Below are 16,340 nucleotides of genomic sequence, written 5' to 3'. Positions count from 1 at the left end.
TTGGGGCCCCATCTTAATTCTTTTATATTTCCATTCAACATATGGACTGCCCAAAACAATGTCACTGGCAGGCACTTGTTTTTTCCTCTTATTTAAATACAAGTGGCTTGTGAAGGTTACTGTAAAACACCCTAATTAACTTGTCTGCTCTCATTTGGTAGTGAAATGGAAGCAGTTTTTTTTTCTGTTAGTGAGAACCTGGTTGTCCAAGAAAATTGTTATGAATCTTTCAAACTGAGGACTAGAATGCAAGTGTTGAAGAAATTTAAGAGGTGCTTCTTACTGAGGAGTAGCTTGGCCAAAATATACCAGCAAAAAACGACAAGCAGCATTTAATTTTCACTGAGATTTTGTTTCTGTTCAAATGAAACACTGTCAACTTTAATTTGAAATTATGGTCCATTTTCGACCATGACACTGAACATGGCTGCATCCTGTATAAAACACAGCTGCAGTAATACAGATTGTTCCACAATGAGTTAGTTGCTGTTGGAAACCAATTGTTACAAAATAAATAAAGACATCTATCTGTAGTTACCCTGGGCACTTACAGCAATAATCAGTTATCACCATTAATACACAGACAATATAAATGGATAAAAAATGTCCAGGAGTAGTTACCTCCAGCAGATTCCTCTTTGCTACTTCATTGAGGGCTTTCACCTCTGCATGCTTTACTTGTAGCTGTCAGGACAGAAAACATGTGAGTTCAGATTCTTATGCAGACTGCTCTCTGCATCAGAGGAAAGACGAATGTAGTCTGTGGCCAAGGATAAAGTTGTTGGGAGAAAGAAAAAAAAAAAAGAGAGAGAGACTGTAGAACTTATAAATCAGCATAAATACTTAAATACCGCACAGAGTTTGCAACTGATTCTGTGAACCCAGTTGAATAAAACTTCTAATAAAACTTCTACCTAATAGAGCAAATTTTCAAATGATGCAGTCAAACCCAAATAAATAAAGTTGTGTAGCCCAGAGGTTAGAGCGGCATCAACCCGGGGTCAACCCGGGGTCAACCCGACCGTCCCGACTTCCACTGCTGTTCTTGGTTCCTTCACTGCATGACTTTCCCTTCCTGTCAAATTACTGTTAGATAAAGACCATTAATTGTTTTCTGTTTTTTGAAGGTGCCAGGCTCTAGTTTACAGTGAAGCAAAGACTCAGCAGAAAGATGCTGTCAACCTGTGTTCTTTGTGAGCCGGTTGCAATAATTTCTCTGAAGCATCTACATCAGAGCAAAAAAGACAGTTTCCATTTGAAATGCCAGGAAGTGCAGCACTGACCTCCTTCAACTGCTCGGCTTTTTGTTGGATCTGTTTGTCCAGTGAGGCGACGGCCCGGCGGTGCTGCTGCACTGGACCGTAGCGTTCTGACCGCTCCTCTGAAGAACGTTTCAACTGCTGCAAGGTGACACACAGAAAGACAAAATATGAACACAAAGCCCAACTCCATAATCATAAAATATGGCCATGTTCTACATTGTTACTTCTTATTCCATAGAGCTGGTGATCTTCCAGAACAGAAACAGAGCTGGCTGTGTGCAACAGCAGTATAAAGCTTTGCTGACCTTTCCAGCGTACTCCGAGGCAATCAGTTTGATCTCCTCTGATTGGAGTCCAACTATCTGACCCACAGCACTCGCAGTCAGCTTCCCCTGAACCAAAACAAACACAAAGCACAGCAATTCATCCAAGTAACAATTTCAAACTGACTTGATGAAAGATTTGATCGGCTTAACTTTTCTAGCTGCAGCAGAATCCACATCCTCTTTGGTTGTGGAGGATATTGTGATATTAGATAATAAGAATTTAAATGTTTAAACTGAATATTTAGCACAGAAGCATAAGCCAGTTTTTGCAAGGCACTTCAGTTTTCAAACTAAATTAAATGTTTCGAGAAAGACAAAATATCCAGAGTTGTAACTAGTGAAATCTCAGCCTGAATACTCCCTCATGTTTCTTCAAGGTTTCTGGTTTTACGTACAGAAAATATCAAGGAAAAATCATTTTGCTGTTAGAACATTGTGATATTTTTCTTTGCCATATCACCCACCATTACAAAAAATATGTTTGTGTGATTTACTTTTGTGGATTAAAGGTGCACCACCGGTCATTGCCAAACAAATGGCATTTCTAAGCATTTAATGGAAGTAATGTGTTAGTTGAAGGGCAGTCGCCTTAACCACAGCCTTCTCTCAGCCAAGGAAACATCCCTGAGACACAGCTGTTGTCCTGATGGACTGTCTCTGTGCATAGATCTCCAGTGGCTCCTATCACAAGATGATTAAGGTGGGATCTTCTCTACCAACACCTCCAGAGTTTGTGGTGTTTCAGGAACATCAAGATAATCCTTCAGGACACATCAGGGCAGGTACTGTTTCAGATCTACAAAGACTAAACATCTTAAAAGTACATCTTTTAAACAGTGCATGTGAAACCGAGTAGAAAGTGAAATAACTCAGAAACAGTTCCCCTCAGCCATCACCATGCTGAATGCCATCACAATCTGACCTCGCTTATTTTGACATCTATAAGCCAATAAAATCTTAAGTCAACTTCTACCAGGAGACAATCGGATGTGATGACATGGAGTGACTGGAGAGCAGCTACAGGCGATTTTTTGTATCAGCCATTCTCTGTTTTTTATCTAGAGAACAGCAGCCAAAGTTTATTGTATGAATTTTTATAATGACACAGACCAATTTAATTAATCAACTGTCTAAAAGTCTATCAATAACTCCATAAACAACTCAAAGATTATATAGATTAATTAGATAAAAACTAAGATTTTAACATCTTTATTTCTCCTAATTATGATTTTCTACTAATGGCTAATAAAAACTCAACATCACATAAGACCAATAAAAAACAAATGTGGGATATTGAAAAGTATTTTTGATATCTGCTTAAATGGTGTTATTTTCAAAAGGTTTTCTAGAGTGCATTCAAACCAACCCTGTTCAGTCCGCTTTAATCTTTAATCAAACTCTAGTTCATCTGCCTCCACAGTCCAGTTCCATTGGTTAGATGTGATTAAGCAATCAAACTCTGATGTGGACCAACAAAAGCAAAGTCTGGTTACACCTAAAAACCTGGTTTGGGTTCGGATAGAATTAGAATCTATTGTTCGTCAACTCCAAATCAGTGCAAACAATGTAGGAAATGTATACAATATATATATGGTAATATTTACACTATTAAATCTCTTAAAGATAGAAATACACATATAATCACTATATAATTAGTGCATGCGAGCATTCAGGGTGTTAATGGCTTTTGGGAAGAAGCTGTTTTTGTTCTGATCCACCTGTAGCTCTTCTCTGAGGGCAGCAGGTCCAACAGGTTGAAGACAGGCTGAGAGTTTTTTTGTTTTTTTTCCTTCCATTGGGTCTTTTGTGGGCTCTAGTGTCCCTTATATGACAGCAGGCTGACAGGAAAGGAGGAAGGAGACATGCGGCAACTGTCGGTCGGGTCTGGGAATCGAACCCGCGACGGTCACGTCGAGGACTCAAGGCCTCCAAATGTGGGTTGCGCTATCCACTACACCATCACAGCATACCCCAACAGGGTGAGAGTTGACTTGGTGATGGCTTTAGCTTTACTGAGGCAGCAAGAGGAGTACATTTCCACCAGAGAAGGAAGAGGACAGCCAATGATCCTCTAAGCTGCCTTTCAGGACCTCTGCAGCACCACCACAGGTGAGGAGGAGAACAGATTGCTTAAAGGGTTTGGATAGTTTGACACTGCAGTGTGAAAGTAAACCACAGTAGCTGAAAATGAAACAAAGGTTGCAACTTTGGTCCCCAATCGAACAGGGATTTGTGGCAAAAATGACCCCAAAACAAGTTCTGCATCTGAGTTATGAAACTGTGTGTATATTTTCCAATCCCAATTTACCAACAAGTGTTGGTAAATTTGGCAATTACATTATAGCAATTCTATTAACAAATCTTTAGCCAAGTCAGAGACTTCTGTGAATACTTGTTTTTAAAGCTAATCTTTTGGGTTTCTTAAATAGAGCTCCTGGAACTTCAGGGCTAAACTGAAGAAAAATGATTAACCAAAAATAGAACATAAATAGATAAGCAGTAATTCTATTTCTAGTATTGCTGTTGACATTGTTGACAAATCCTGCCACAGGCAAGTGTGGAATCAGTCTATATGAATTTCAAATGACTTGTCAATGATACAGAGGGACAGCTGTACTTGGATTAAGTGATCACCTCCTCTGCTGCCTGCAGCTTGTCTTCTTCCAACACTTCTGTAATGCTGGCAGGCATCGCCTGAGGCCCACTGACTCGCCCCTCATCTTCCTACAAATAGAAAAGAAAATGCACTGATAAGGCAAAAAATTCAAAACAAAAACTATTATACGACTATGAACATGTAAATGTTCCTTCTATATTATCTATATGGCACAAACTAATTACCTGCATAAGATTTAGGCACACAATATTTCAATTGATAAAAAAAAACAAAACCATTGAGTGACTCAACTCAAGCCACACAAGCTTTTAACATTGAGGACTTGAGCACAACCCACATGAAGAGGCCTTGGTCCTCAATGCAGCCATCGTAGGTTCAAATCCTGACCTGGTGACCTTTGCCACACGTCTTTCCTCTCTCTCACTACCCTATGTTCCTGTTCTAGCACTTTCAAATAAAAGTCAATAGAGCCATTACTGATGCAACAACACATTGATTTAACTTTTCTGTGTTGACTGAAGAAAAAAAGAAACAGATGAGCTCCACAATATCCTACAGCAGAAGCTGAACAACTCCAAATCTATTTGACCTGCTATTAGCAAAGGATTAGGCTTGCTGTCATTTCTGAATTGAAAAAGGTAAAAAGTCTCGCATACAGGACTCAAATACAGGACTCCACATGTTTAGGCTGAGTTCTGTTCCAAATGCACGTACTTTAGTTCTTCCATAATAAAGCCCATGTGTTTTTCTGCTCAGTTTTTTTAGGGCTGCTGCTAAATAATGTTTTAGTAATAAAATACTCTATCGATTTCTCCAGTGATTGAGTAATCTGACTAAAAAAGGCAAAAAGGCAGTTAAACTGATTTTGAAATTGGTAAGTCCTGATGAAATCAGCAACTACAAGCCAATAAGTCTCATCCTAGTCTTGTCAAAAGTGCTGGAGAAGATTATTTTAGAACAGCTGGTATCGTAGAAAATAATCTTTTCAACCTGAGTTTGGCTTCAGATACAATCATTTGACAGAAACTGCTATACATCAGCTGCTTGAACAGGTTAAACAGTCACTTGACAGGAGACAGACCGTTGGTGCAATCTTCCTTGGCCTAAAAAAGGCCTTTGATATGGTGAACCACAATTTATTGATCTCAAAAACTCTCATTTAATTTTTCTGAATGATCATTGTCTTGGTTTCAGTCATATTTGAAAGATTCTGAACAATGTGTTGTCATTAATAATAGTAAATTTCATTTTTGAAGAATTGAAAGAGGAATTCCACAAAGAACCATCTTAGGTCCACAAAGTGTATTTGCTTTTCAATAAAGAAAACATCAAAACAATGGAGATCCTATTGAACAAGTATCACAAGAAAAATATTTAGGAATAATTCTGGATGCTCAGTTATAAAATCCATGCCATGTTGATAAAATCAGCAAAACAGATAGATCAAATATAAACTGTTTCAAAATTCCTAGAAATTGTCCAACACTTCACTATGCAGAGATATCCTTTAACTCAATGATCCTCTCACATCTGTCTTACAGAGCTACTGTCTGGTCACACACTAGCAAAACTATACTCAAGTCTGTAGAAAGTCTCTATAATAGAGCCTAAATGTTTTATATAAAAAAACCAATCAGATTCCATCACTTTCAAATTTTTGCTAATTTGGCATTCTTTTGAGTTTTAACCTTTTAAAGTTGATTTTTAAATGTCTAAACAGACTTGCACCTAAACCATTAACCCATTGTATATAGAAATTGCAGGGCAGCAGTAAATCTACCAGAGTGGCATTAAATAGCAATTGTGCTCAAAGTGCTCTGTCTGAGAGGATCTGCAGTTTGGAACTCACTTCCTGTCAATTTAAAGTCTGTAACGAGCTTTAGTGTGTTCAAAAAACAAACAAAACTCTGGTATGTCAAAAACAGAACTGAATCCATACTTAATGATTTTATGTTTCATTGTTTTATATGCATGATTGTGCATATTTTTTTATCATCATGTTGCATTATTTTAAATGGTTATTTCACTTTCTACTCTGTTTCACATGCACTGTTTAAAAGTACATCTTTTAAATAGTAAAAGATGTTTACTGTTAGCACTTCTGCTAACTTGCAGGAGTGCCGTAAATTAGCTTTCGCTATAAGTGCTATAATGCAAACAAGGGAGCGCTGTTCTGTTCAGTTTGTCTGTCTCTATCAAATAAGCTTACGTAAAAATTCTTCCAAGGGAGCGGACCATGGCGTTCCGATCCTCAGTTGCAGAAGCTAGCTCTTGGGACGTGGAATGTCACCTCTCTGGTGGGGAAGGAGCCGGAGCTAGTGTGTGAGGTCGAGAGGTTCTGGCTAGAAATAGTCAGTCTCACCTCGACGCATGGCTCTGGTTCTGGAACCAGTCTCCTTGAGAGGGGCTGGACATACTTCCACTCTGGAGTTGCCCAAGGTGAGAGGCATCAGGCAGGAATAGGCATACTTGTTGCTCCCCATCTCGGCGCCTGTACGTTGGGGTTTACCCCGGTGAACGAGAGGGTAGCCTCCCTCCGCCAATGGGTGGGGGGACGGGTCCTGACTGTCGTTTGTGCTTACGGGCCGAACGACAGCTCAGATTACCCACCCTTTTTGAAGTCCCTAGAGGGGGTACTGGAGAGTGCTCCACCTGGGGACTCCCTTGTTCTGCTGGGGGACTTCAACACTCGCGTGGGCAATGACAGTGAGGCCTGGAGGGATGTGGTTGGGAGGAACAGCCCCCCCCAATGTGAACTCGAGTGGTGTTCTGTTGTTGGACTTCTGTGCTCATCATGGATTGTCCATAACGAACACCATGTTCAAGCATAAGGGTGTCCATATGTGCACTTGGCACCAGGACACCCTAGGCCGCAGTTCGATTATCGACTTTGTCATCGTTTCATCGGATCTGCGGCCGTATGTCTTGGACACTGGGGTGAAGAGAGGTGCGGAGCTGTCCACTGACCACTACCTGGTGGTGAGTTGGCTCCGCTGGTGGGGGAGGATGCCGGTCAGACCTGGCAGGCCCAAACGTGTTGTGAGGGTCTGATGGGAACATCTGGCGGAATCCCCTGTGAGACGGAGCTTTAACTCCAATCTCTGGCAGAACTTCGAACACGTCCCGGGGGAGGAAGGGGACATGGAGTCTGAGTGGACCGTGTTCCGTGCCTCCATTGTTGAGGCAGCTCATCTGAGCTGTGGCCACAAGGTTGTCGGTGCCTGTCGTGGCAGCAACCCTCCGTTGGTGGACACCTTCAGTTAGGGAAGCCGTCAGGCTGAAGAAGGAGTCCTATCAGGCCTTTTTAGCCTGTGGGACTCCGGAAGCAACTGATGGGTACCGGCGGATGAAGTGGCATGTGGCTTGGGTGGTTGCTGAGGCAAAAACTCGGGCTTGGGAGGAGTTTGGAGAGGCCATGGAGAAAGACTTCCATGGAGAAAGACTTTGAGGCGATTTTGGGCCACAATCCAGCGTCTCGGGCGGGGGCAGTACACCACGAACACTGTCTACAGTGGGGATGGTGTGCTGCTGACCTCAACTCGGGATGTTGTGGGCCGGTGGGCAGAATACTTCGAAGACCTCCTCAATCCCACCAACATGCCTTCTATTGTGGAAGCTGAGCCTGGGGACTCTGGGTCCAATCTCTGGGGTCGAGGTCGCCGAGGTGGTCAAAAAGCTCCTCGATGGCAGGGCCCCGGGGGTGGATGAGATCTGCCCGGAGTTCCTCAAGGCTCTGGATGTTGTAGGGTTGTGTTGGCTAATGCGACTCTTCGATATTGCATGGACATCAGGGGCAGTTCCCCTGGATTGGCAGACTAGGGTGGTGGCCCCCCTGTTCAAAAAGGGGGACCAGAGGGTGTGCTCCATTTATAAGGGGGTTCACACTCTTAAGCCTCCCTGGCAAGGTCTATTCGGGGGTCCTGGACAGTGATGTCAGTAACGCGTTAATTTGTAACGTGTTACTGACGTCCGACCACTTTTTTCAGTAACGAGTAATCTAACGCGTTGCTATTTCAAATGCAGTAGTCAGACTACAGTTACTTATCAAAATCACTGTGCGTTACTATCTTCTTTTGTTATTTAATGGTATTTCCTCTACTCGTCTTGTCGAGTGACCGACGTCTCTATGCAACAGAAATGTAAACAATGGAGGGAGATGCGCATTTTGTTGGTGGAAAAACTGGAACTATTTTGAGTTTCTGTCGCCAAGTCCGATTATTATAAGCGGCTTTGGGCTTCATTTTTTTAAAGTCGCTTGAAAATTTAATGAGTGGCGGGTTGCGCCTTTTTGGGCTCGTTTTTGAACGTGAAGTTGCTCATTTGGGCTTGGAAATAAGCAGAGACTCATAATAAATCCCAGAATTTGTCCGTCATTAAGCTAGTTTTAGTCAGTCTCTCTCTCTGTCCATCATTTCCAGGATGATCCGTCCCGCTGTGTCTTTGTCAATGTCAAGTTAATATATTACCTCTGAATGACGTCGAACTTCGCGTTGCGCTCCAGAAAACTGCAAACATTGAGACCAATATGAACAGCGCAATAAACGTGAAAACAGCCACGAATGAACGTGTCCGTAGTTGCCAATAATTATAATGGCAACTTAACGCCACTATAATTATTAATATTAAGATAAGTGTCACAAATCTGTGCAGCCATCTCAGTGGTGGAGCTGCAGGAGGAGATCTGTGCGCTGCGACATCAAACTCAGGGCCGTAACACAGAACCTGGAGGGGAGGGGGGCTTTAAAATCCTACTTAGAGTTTTCCAGACAACAGTGGACCACACAAATTACTCACGTTTTTTATTTTTTGTACAATCTCCTCTTCAGTTCAACCTTATCAGTGGAGACACATTGTTGATCTAATCATTATAAAATAGCTGACAATTAAGTATTGGCAAAGCTCAATGTGATTTTCACAGGAGGCTGAGCGTTGTTGTTAGCAGCTGCTGAAAGTAACTAAAAAGTTACTTTTAATATAACTTAGTTACTTTCCAAATCAAGTAGTCAGTAATATAACTAAGTTACTTTTTCAAGGAGTAATCAATAGTCCGATTAAAGTTACTTTTTCAAAGTAACTATGCCAACACTGGTCCTGGAGAGGAGGGTCCGTCGGCTAGTTGAACCTCGGATTCAGGAAGAGCAGTGTGATTTTTTTTTTTCTGGTCGTGGAACACTGGACCAGCTCTACACCCTCAGCAGGGTCCTGGAGGGTGCATGGGAGTTCGCCCAACCAGTCTACATGTGTTTTGTGGACTTGGAGAAGGCGTTCGACCGTGTCCTTCAGGGAGCCCTGTGGCGGGTTCTCCGGGGTACCGGGCTCCTTGATACGGGCTGTCAGGTCCCTGTATGACCGGTGTCAGAGTCTGGTCCACATCGCCGGAAGTAAGTCGTGCTCATTTCCGGTGAGAGTTGGATTCCGCCAGGGCTGCCCTTTGTCACCGATTCTGTTCATTACTTTTATGAACAGAGTTTCTAGGCGCAGCCAGGGTGTTGAGGGGATCTGTTTTGGTGGCCTTAGGATCAAATCTCTGCTTTTTACGGATGATGTGGTCCTTTTGGCTTCATCGGGACATGATCTGCAGCTCTCGCTGGACCTCTGTGCTCATCATGGATTGTCCATAACGAACACCATGTTCAAGCATAAGAGTGTTATGCTTCACACTCGGCATCCCAAGCTTGGCACACTATTGCCAAGCTTGTTCATTTCAGAAAAGGTTCTTTTTAACATTTAAAATCCACAAACTGAAGCTTATATGTTGTAGTCGAAGCTTCACTGCAGGAAGTTTTCATCTTTTAGGTGGAGATGTATTTATTTATGAAGCGGCTGGGATGGCGATCAGTGCCTCCATATCCGAGGCCATGGTCTTGAGCTGGAAAAGGGTAGAGTGCCTTCTCCGGGTCAGGGGGGGTGTCCTGCCCCAAGTGGAGGAGTTCAAGTATCTCGGGATCTTGTTCACGAATGGGGGAAGAAGGGAGCGGGAGATGGACAGGCGGATTGGTGCAGCGTCTGCCGTCAAGCGGACACTATACCGGTCCGTCGTGGTGAAGAGAGAGCTGAGCCAAAAACCAAAGCTCTCGATTTACCGGTGGATCTACATTCCCACTCTCATCTATGGTCATGAGCTTTGGGTCATGACCGAAAGAATGAGATCGCGGATACAAGCTGCCGAAATGGGTTTTCTCCGTAGGGTGGCTGGGATCTCCCTTAGAGATAGGGTGAGAAGCTCAGTCACCCCCCGGACTACTCTGAGTCCGGGGGGGACTCAAAGTAGAGCCGCTGCTCCTTCATGTCGAGAGGGGCCAGTTGAGATGGCTTGGGCATCTGGTCAGGATGCCTCCTGGACGCCTCCCTGGTGAGGTGTTCCGGGCACGTCCCACTGGGGAAGACCCAGGACACGCTGGTGGGACCATGTCTCTCGGCTGGCCTGGGAACGCCTTGGGATTCCTCTGGAGGAGCTGGAAGAAGTGGCTGGGGAGAGGGAAGTCTGGACCTCCCTTCTGAAGCTGCTACCCCCGCGACCCGACCCCGGATAAGCAGAAGAAGATGGATGGATGAAAAATTCCTCTAACTAGAACCTTACTGCTCACATGAAAGGGTTTTATTTAACATTATGTAAACCCTGTAATGTTCTGTTTATTAAGCCAACAAGCAACATGAACCTCATCCTTACCTTGTTTTGTTTACACTGCTTATTTAGTCCATATCTCCTGGTGACAAAACAAAGAAATACACTTAGTCAAGGTTTACAATGTCAAACCCTGATGTTAAAACAAAACCTCACAAGAACAGGTACAAATCAACACTGAGGCCAAACTATTCACATCTATGTTAGAGTCCATGCTTAAACATGGACAACTTCTCACACACTTCTCCACAACCGTCATCAGAAGCATGCAGAGGATGCTCACACAGTTCCAGTACTCACAGCATAGCTTCACACATTCTATGTTCAGAGATGGACGGATGAAGGAAGAATTTGACCAGAAAAAGAGAATGTACATATTCAAGATGGTTAAAAAACTGCACAGTTATGTATACATTAAAAGAATTAGACAACATGCTACATTAGATCGTGGTCGAAGTGTCAGGAATGTTGCATTTTTAATTCCACCACATGACCAAATACAACAATAGAACCCAGTTTTTTAAGGCTTTTTTGGATTTAATGGTCTTTATTTGATACTGAATGGAGGTAAATCATTATTATTAATCTTACTTTTTATATATTGCTTTCAACACTTTAAGAACTCACTGTGTGAACCTTTATATCTGTTGCTACTGTTACAAGTGAATTGCAGGACAACTATTTCTCTATTTCTATTATCAGATTCTCTATAGTATTTCAATTAGGGGTGGGCATGAAAAAAAAAAAAGTATGTTCCCAAGGGAGAGCATGACCAAAAATAATTCAGAACCATCACATTAAGATAAGGCTGTGTTCAAATTGATAGATTCATTTGTCTGAACCACGACTCTCTATGGATAAGCTGGTACAGTAAGCAAAAAGATGGCTTAACAAAACTACAGTTGTAAGCTATGAGCATCATATCTAACCAGCTGAGCGGCCAGAGCAGGTAGCCTGACAAATACTGAGCCAAGATGAGCTTCTCTGAAGAGTAAAATTCTTCACAACAAGCATAAATGTTTGCATTGAACAATTTATTAAAATAAAAATTACTTTTTAAATAACTTATTTCTGTAATATTCAAGTAATAGTTACACTTTTAACAATGGTAGGAATAAATGATGCTTTTCTGTGTAAAATAAAATACAAAGATAATGTTATATAGTTGTTTTGACTTTTTGTAAAATTGAAAGAAACCATGGTATTTTTCTTTCTGGTCATGAACTCCTAGTTCCATGCCAGAATGTTTCAACAAAGATTTAAGCAATTTATCTGCAATTTTGGAGAAAGAAGCTAGATGGAGTGATGAAGAAGAGGGAGCTGGTTCTACTGAAGGACTGCAACTCTCTTTACAAGAGCCATGTAGTCCAGGAAGCAACGATGACGCCAACATTTCTGGGAAGGAAGGGTTGGACAAATATTCCCTCTCCCTTTTTAGTATTGTGGTTAAAGATGCAGCATGTAACTTTTATATAAATTTTGCTATACATATTTATTGAAACTGTCAACTGTAATGTTGTGATAACATGTAATGTCTGTGGGGGTGTCTGTCTTCTCCCAGTCCTAACTAGAAACAACCAATCAGAGGCAGGGGGCGGGTCTTTGTGTTGTCAAACACCCCTTTGTGTGGGCTGCTCACACAAATACAGCTGCAGTGCAGCTAATACAGCCTGTCATCAATGCTCAGGCTAGTTAGCATAGCCAACAATCACAGCGGTTGAACACTTTTCCTGGAACATGATAAGTTGTTTCTCTGCCATTAGGGTAACAACCCTAAGACTCTCCTCCTGGCTCTGATTGGTTGTTTTTGGTTGGGATGACTTGGCTGTATTTCTTAGTGTCAGTAAAAATCCACTACTGACACTCATCAGATGGAAAAAGCAGCTGGAGGAGATCAATTTATTCACAGAATAAAGTTTTTTAATAAAGGTTACATACCTTCAATCATGGATTTTGTTTTTTTCATATTTTTAACCCTTTTGGAACATTTGTGTAACAGTCTGCAGTGAAATAATTGTAACAAAATAAAGAAGATGGAGTGGGAAACCATCTGTTCTCTGTACTTGTTTTGTCCACTAATCTTGAAGACTTTTTTCTTTTTGGAAGGAGAACACACAGACCTTGTACTTCCAGCAAAGACTAACTAATCCATTCATGTGTTTTACCTATAAAAAGTGGGCTGCATGTTTTGTATTTTAATAGAATGCTATGACTCAACAGCACTTTCAACAGCTTGGCCACATGGTGGCCTGGCACAACTACCTGGAGGGAAATATTACCTGCCATACTCCAGCAGAGTAAAATGGATCCTGGACTCCTCATCCAGGAGGAGTTCTGCATCTTTCTGTCTTCTGTACTTTCTCTCAGGTTTGTACACTTCCTGAAAAACACCAGAGCTCATTCACATGCCATCAGTCTGTTACCTACAACCAAATAATCTGCTCATAGTTTGAAACCATGAGACATCAGGCATTTCATTTAGTGTCAATCATATTGCAGCTGCTCACCAATACATCCAGAACGGCCTTCACAGCGTTGTCTTTCCTCTTGAGAAGTTCTTGATCCTAGACCAGAGTTTTACAATACGAGAAATAAATAGATAAAAGGACATATATAAAATGGAAAGTGAAATTAGAATATTTTTCAACAGTCTGTTTTTCTAGGGTACAATAGATACTCAATCTCAACTTTAATAGTGAGAAATTACAATTCTAGAATTACCCTGCTGAGGCTGGCAGCATGTTGGAGTAGCTCTAATTTTTTCTGTTTTTCAAATATTCATTCCTGCTTTTTTGTAGGAAAGTAGCTTTTCTGGATGGCTACTTTTTCTTGTTTTGTATTCTGTGTGGTTAGACTGATTTTTGGCAATATTTTTGTATTTTTGCTATTTTGTTATGATGTGTAACCATAACAACCAGGTGGTTTACAACAGGGAGCAGCTGATCAACATCAGAAAAGCTGAAATAAACCCACAAATGAAGCCAGAAATCCCAGAGGAGTTGAAAGGAGGTGTTGTGGATGCAGAGCTGGAGCAAAAAGGAGAGAGAGGAGGAGGAAGTTCAAACCATCTCTACAACCTCACGTCGTAATGGGCATCGTGACATTGTTGGCTAACAAGATGGATGAACTTCAAGCCCTGACAAGGACTCAGCAAGGTAACGAATGCAGCATAATGTGTGTTACTGAGACATGGCTGCAGGATTGTATCCCTGACTCCAACATGTCTCTGTCAGGCTTCCTGACTATTCAAGCAGACAGATTTAAAGAGCAGCAGGAACAGAAAAGGAGACAGATTAACAGTTCTGTGAACAACGGATGGTGTCACCCAGGGCATGTTACTGTGAAGTGTCATCTCTGCAGTCCAGACATTGAACTCTTGGCAGTAAGTTTCCGTCTATACCAAGAGGGTTCACCAGTGTTATTTTGGCAGCTGTTTACATTCTACCCTTAGCTGTTACTAATAATGCATGCAATGTCATCAGTTCTGTTGTTGCTAGGATACAGACACAACACCCAATGCATTTGTGGCAATATCTGGTGATTTTAATAATGCCTCACCCTCTTCAACACTGCCAACATTTGTCGAGATTTTGGATTTGCTTTATGCTAATGTCAAGGATGCAAATGTCTCCAAACCAAGACCTCCTCTGGGGAAATCAGATCAAAATATTGTTTTTCTCTGCTCTGAATACAAACCTCTGGTGAAGAGGGTACCTTTTAGAAAGATGGCTGTTAGGAAATGGTCACAGGAAGGAGAATAGGCCCTCCAGGTTTGTTTTGAAGAAACTGTTTGGGGTACTCTCTGCCAGCCGCGTGGAGGTAACATCAGTTAGCCACACACATGACTGAGTGTGTGGCTGACTGTATAGATTTCTGTGTGTGCTATATAGATGTTCCCCACCAGAACAGTGAGATGCCTCCCAAATAATAAACCCTGGATCACATGTGACCTAAAAGAATGGTTAAAACCCCTTAGCTCTCGCCCCCAAAATCTCCAAAAACAGCTGAAAAGGTAAATCCAAATTAAATCAGCAGCTGTTCTTGAACAATTTGGAGTACATGCAAAAGCTTGGTCTCTTTATGAAGATGACAAGATAAATTTTCTATTTAAGCAGTCAAAAATACTTTAAGTATTTGTAGCTATTATATGTGTAACAAAAACATTTTTTAAATTTTGCTTCACCTAGATTTTTTATTTTTATTTCTTGTAAATACACATTGAGTGTTGAATGTATGGAGTGGAAAATACAATAAATCTGTAGAATAAAGTATTGTGGTTGTGGATTTCAAGATTGATCAAAATAGCCGAAAAAAGAAATGTCATTTTGCACATGTTTATTTTTGAGGATGTACAGGTGTTGTCCAAGTGTTCCATTTGCAGTCTTCATCTCCAAATGGTGCAATTGGACAACACATGATGTTCAAATTTCAAATGACTGTAACTCCTCAGTGCTTCAACATACTGTCATCAATGAGGCTCTAATGAAAGGTAATGACCAGCGGAATCCTCTGATAGACACATTACTGATAGTGGAAATTACTTATAATTCTATAAATAAAATAGCATATCTGGGGACAGAAGGGGTTAGCATACAGTCAGACCTCCTCCCCTTTCTTGCAATACTTTCTTGGAGAACCACCCAAGAGAACATCCTCACCGTCCTGCCACAGAAGGCTCTCTCTCAATTCCTTTTCTCTCTCCAGCACGAGTCTAACTTTTTTTTTCCTCCAGGGGTTTTTTGTGGGCTCTAGTGTCCCTTATATGACAGCAGGCTGACAGGAAAGGGGGAAGGAGAGGGGGGAAGACATGCGGCAAATGTCGGTCGGGTCCGGGAATTGAACCCGCGACGGCCACGTCGAGGACTCAAGGCCTCCAAATGTGGGTTGAGCTATCCCCTACACCACCACAGCACACCCCGATGAGTCTGACTTCTTGTCAGGTGAATCAGAGATGGACAAGAAATGAGTACAGAGATCTGGTGGACCGCTTTGTGGTATGGTGAGGGAATAATCACTTCATCTTGAATGTAAACCAAACAAAGGAGATGATTATAGATTTCAGGAGAAACAGGATTAAATCAAACCCCATTTCCATCATGGGAGAAGAAGTGGAGGTGGTTGAGGAATACAAATATGTCAGTGTTCATCTGGACAACAGACTGAACTAGAGATACAACAGTGAAGCATCTAAAAGAAGGAACACAGCAGACTGTACTTCTTCAGGAAGCTAAGATCCTTCAGCAAGATGCTGCAGATCTTCTACAAGTGTGTTGAGAGCGTCATCTCTTCTGCTGTCATGTCTTGGGGCAGCAGCATCTGAGCCAGAGACCTAAAAAGGTTCTACCGTCTGATAAAGAAGGCTGGTTCTGTTCTAAGGCTGACTATGGAACCAACCCTGACCATTCTCTTCATGAGACTATCTTCAGTCAGAGGCTTCTTCAAATTTGCTCTATTACAGACCACTACAGCTCTTTCCAGCAAATGGCCATCATTATCTACAATTACTATTT

General features: G+C 41.9%; 2 protein-coding genes across 6 annotated transcripts in view; one reads left to right on the top strand and one right to left on the bottom strand.

Moving 5' to 3' along the window:
- The window catches only part of ccdc93 (coiled-coil domain containing 93), a 35,638-nt gene that overhangs the window by 4,343 nt on the left and 14,955 nt on the right, over nt 1-16,340 (bottom strand). For 3 of the 5 annotated variants that reach the window (XM_044131925.1, XM_044131926.1, XM_044131920.1), the window contains 8 exons: nt 13,338-13,394; nt 13,110-13,210; nt 11,131-11,148; nt 10,876-10,912; nt 4,223-4,312; nt 1,568-1,654; nt 1,284-1,400; nt 622-684 (listed from right to left, as the gene is read on the bottom strand). In XM_044131925.1, coding sequence (XP_043987860.1) covers nt 622-684; nt 1,284-1,400; nt 1,568-1,654; nt 4,223-4,312; nt 10,876-10,912; nt 11,131-11,148; nt 13,110-13,210; nt 13,338-13,394 — 570 coding nt within the window. The remainder of the gene's footprint in view (nt 1-621; nt 685-1,283; nt 1,401-1,567; nt 1,655-4,222; nt 4,313-10,875; nt 10,913-11,130; nt 11,149-13,109; nt 13,211-13,337; nt 13,395-16,340) is intronic. The other 2 variants (XM_044131924.1, XM_044131923.1) reach the window with 2 other exon arrangements.
- Nucleotides 13,752-16,340, top strand: part of insig2 (insulin induced gene 2) — a 41,866-nt gene continuing 39,277 nt past the window's right edge. Inside the window, exons 1-2 of the mRNA XM_044131932.1 lie at nt 13,752-13,985; nt 14,064-14,212. The gene's annotated coding sequence lies outside the window, so the exon portion shown is untranslated. The remainder of the gene's footprint in view (nt 13,986-14,063; nt 14,213-16,340) is intronic.

The sequence above is a fragment of the Gambusia affinis genome, linkage group LG11 (genome assembly GCF_019740435.1).
Source record: "Gambusia affinis linkage group LG11, SWU_Gaff_1.0, whole genome shotgun sequence".
In the NCBI taxonomy this organism is placed as follows: Eukaryota; Metazoa; Chordata; class Actinopteri; order Cyprinodontiformes; family Poeciliidae; genus Gambusia; species Gambusia affinis.
The sequence above is the reverse complement of the archived record's forward strand: the minus strand, read 5'-3'. Positions and strand labels throughout refer to the sequence as shown.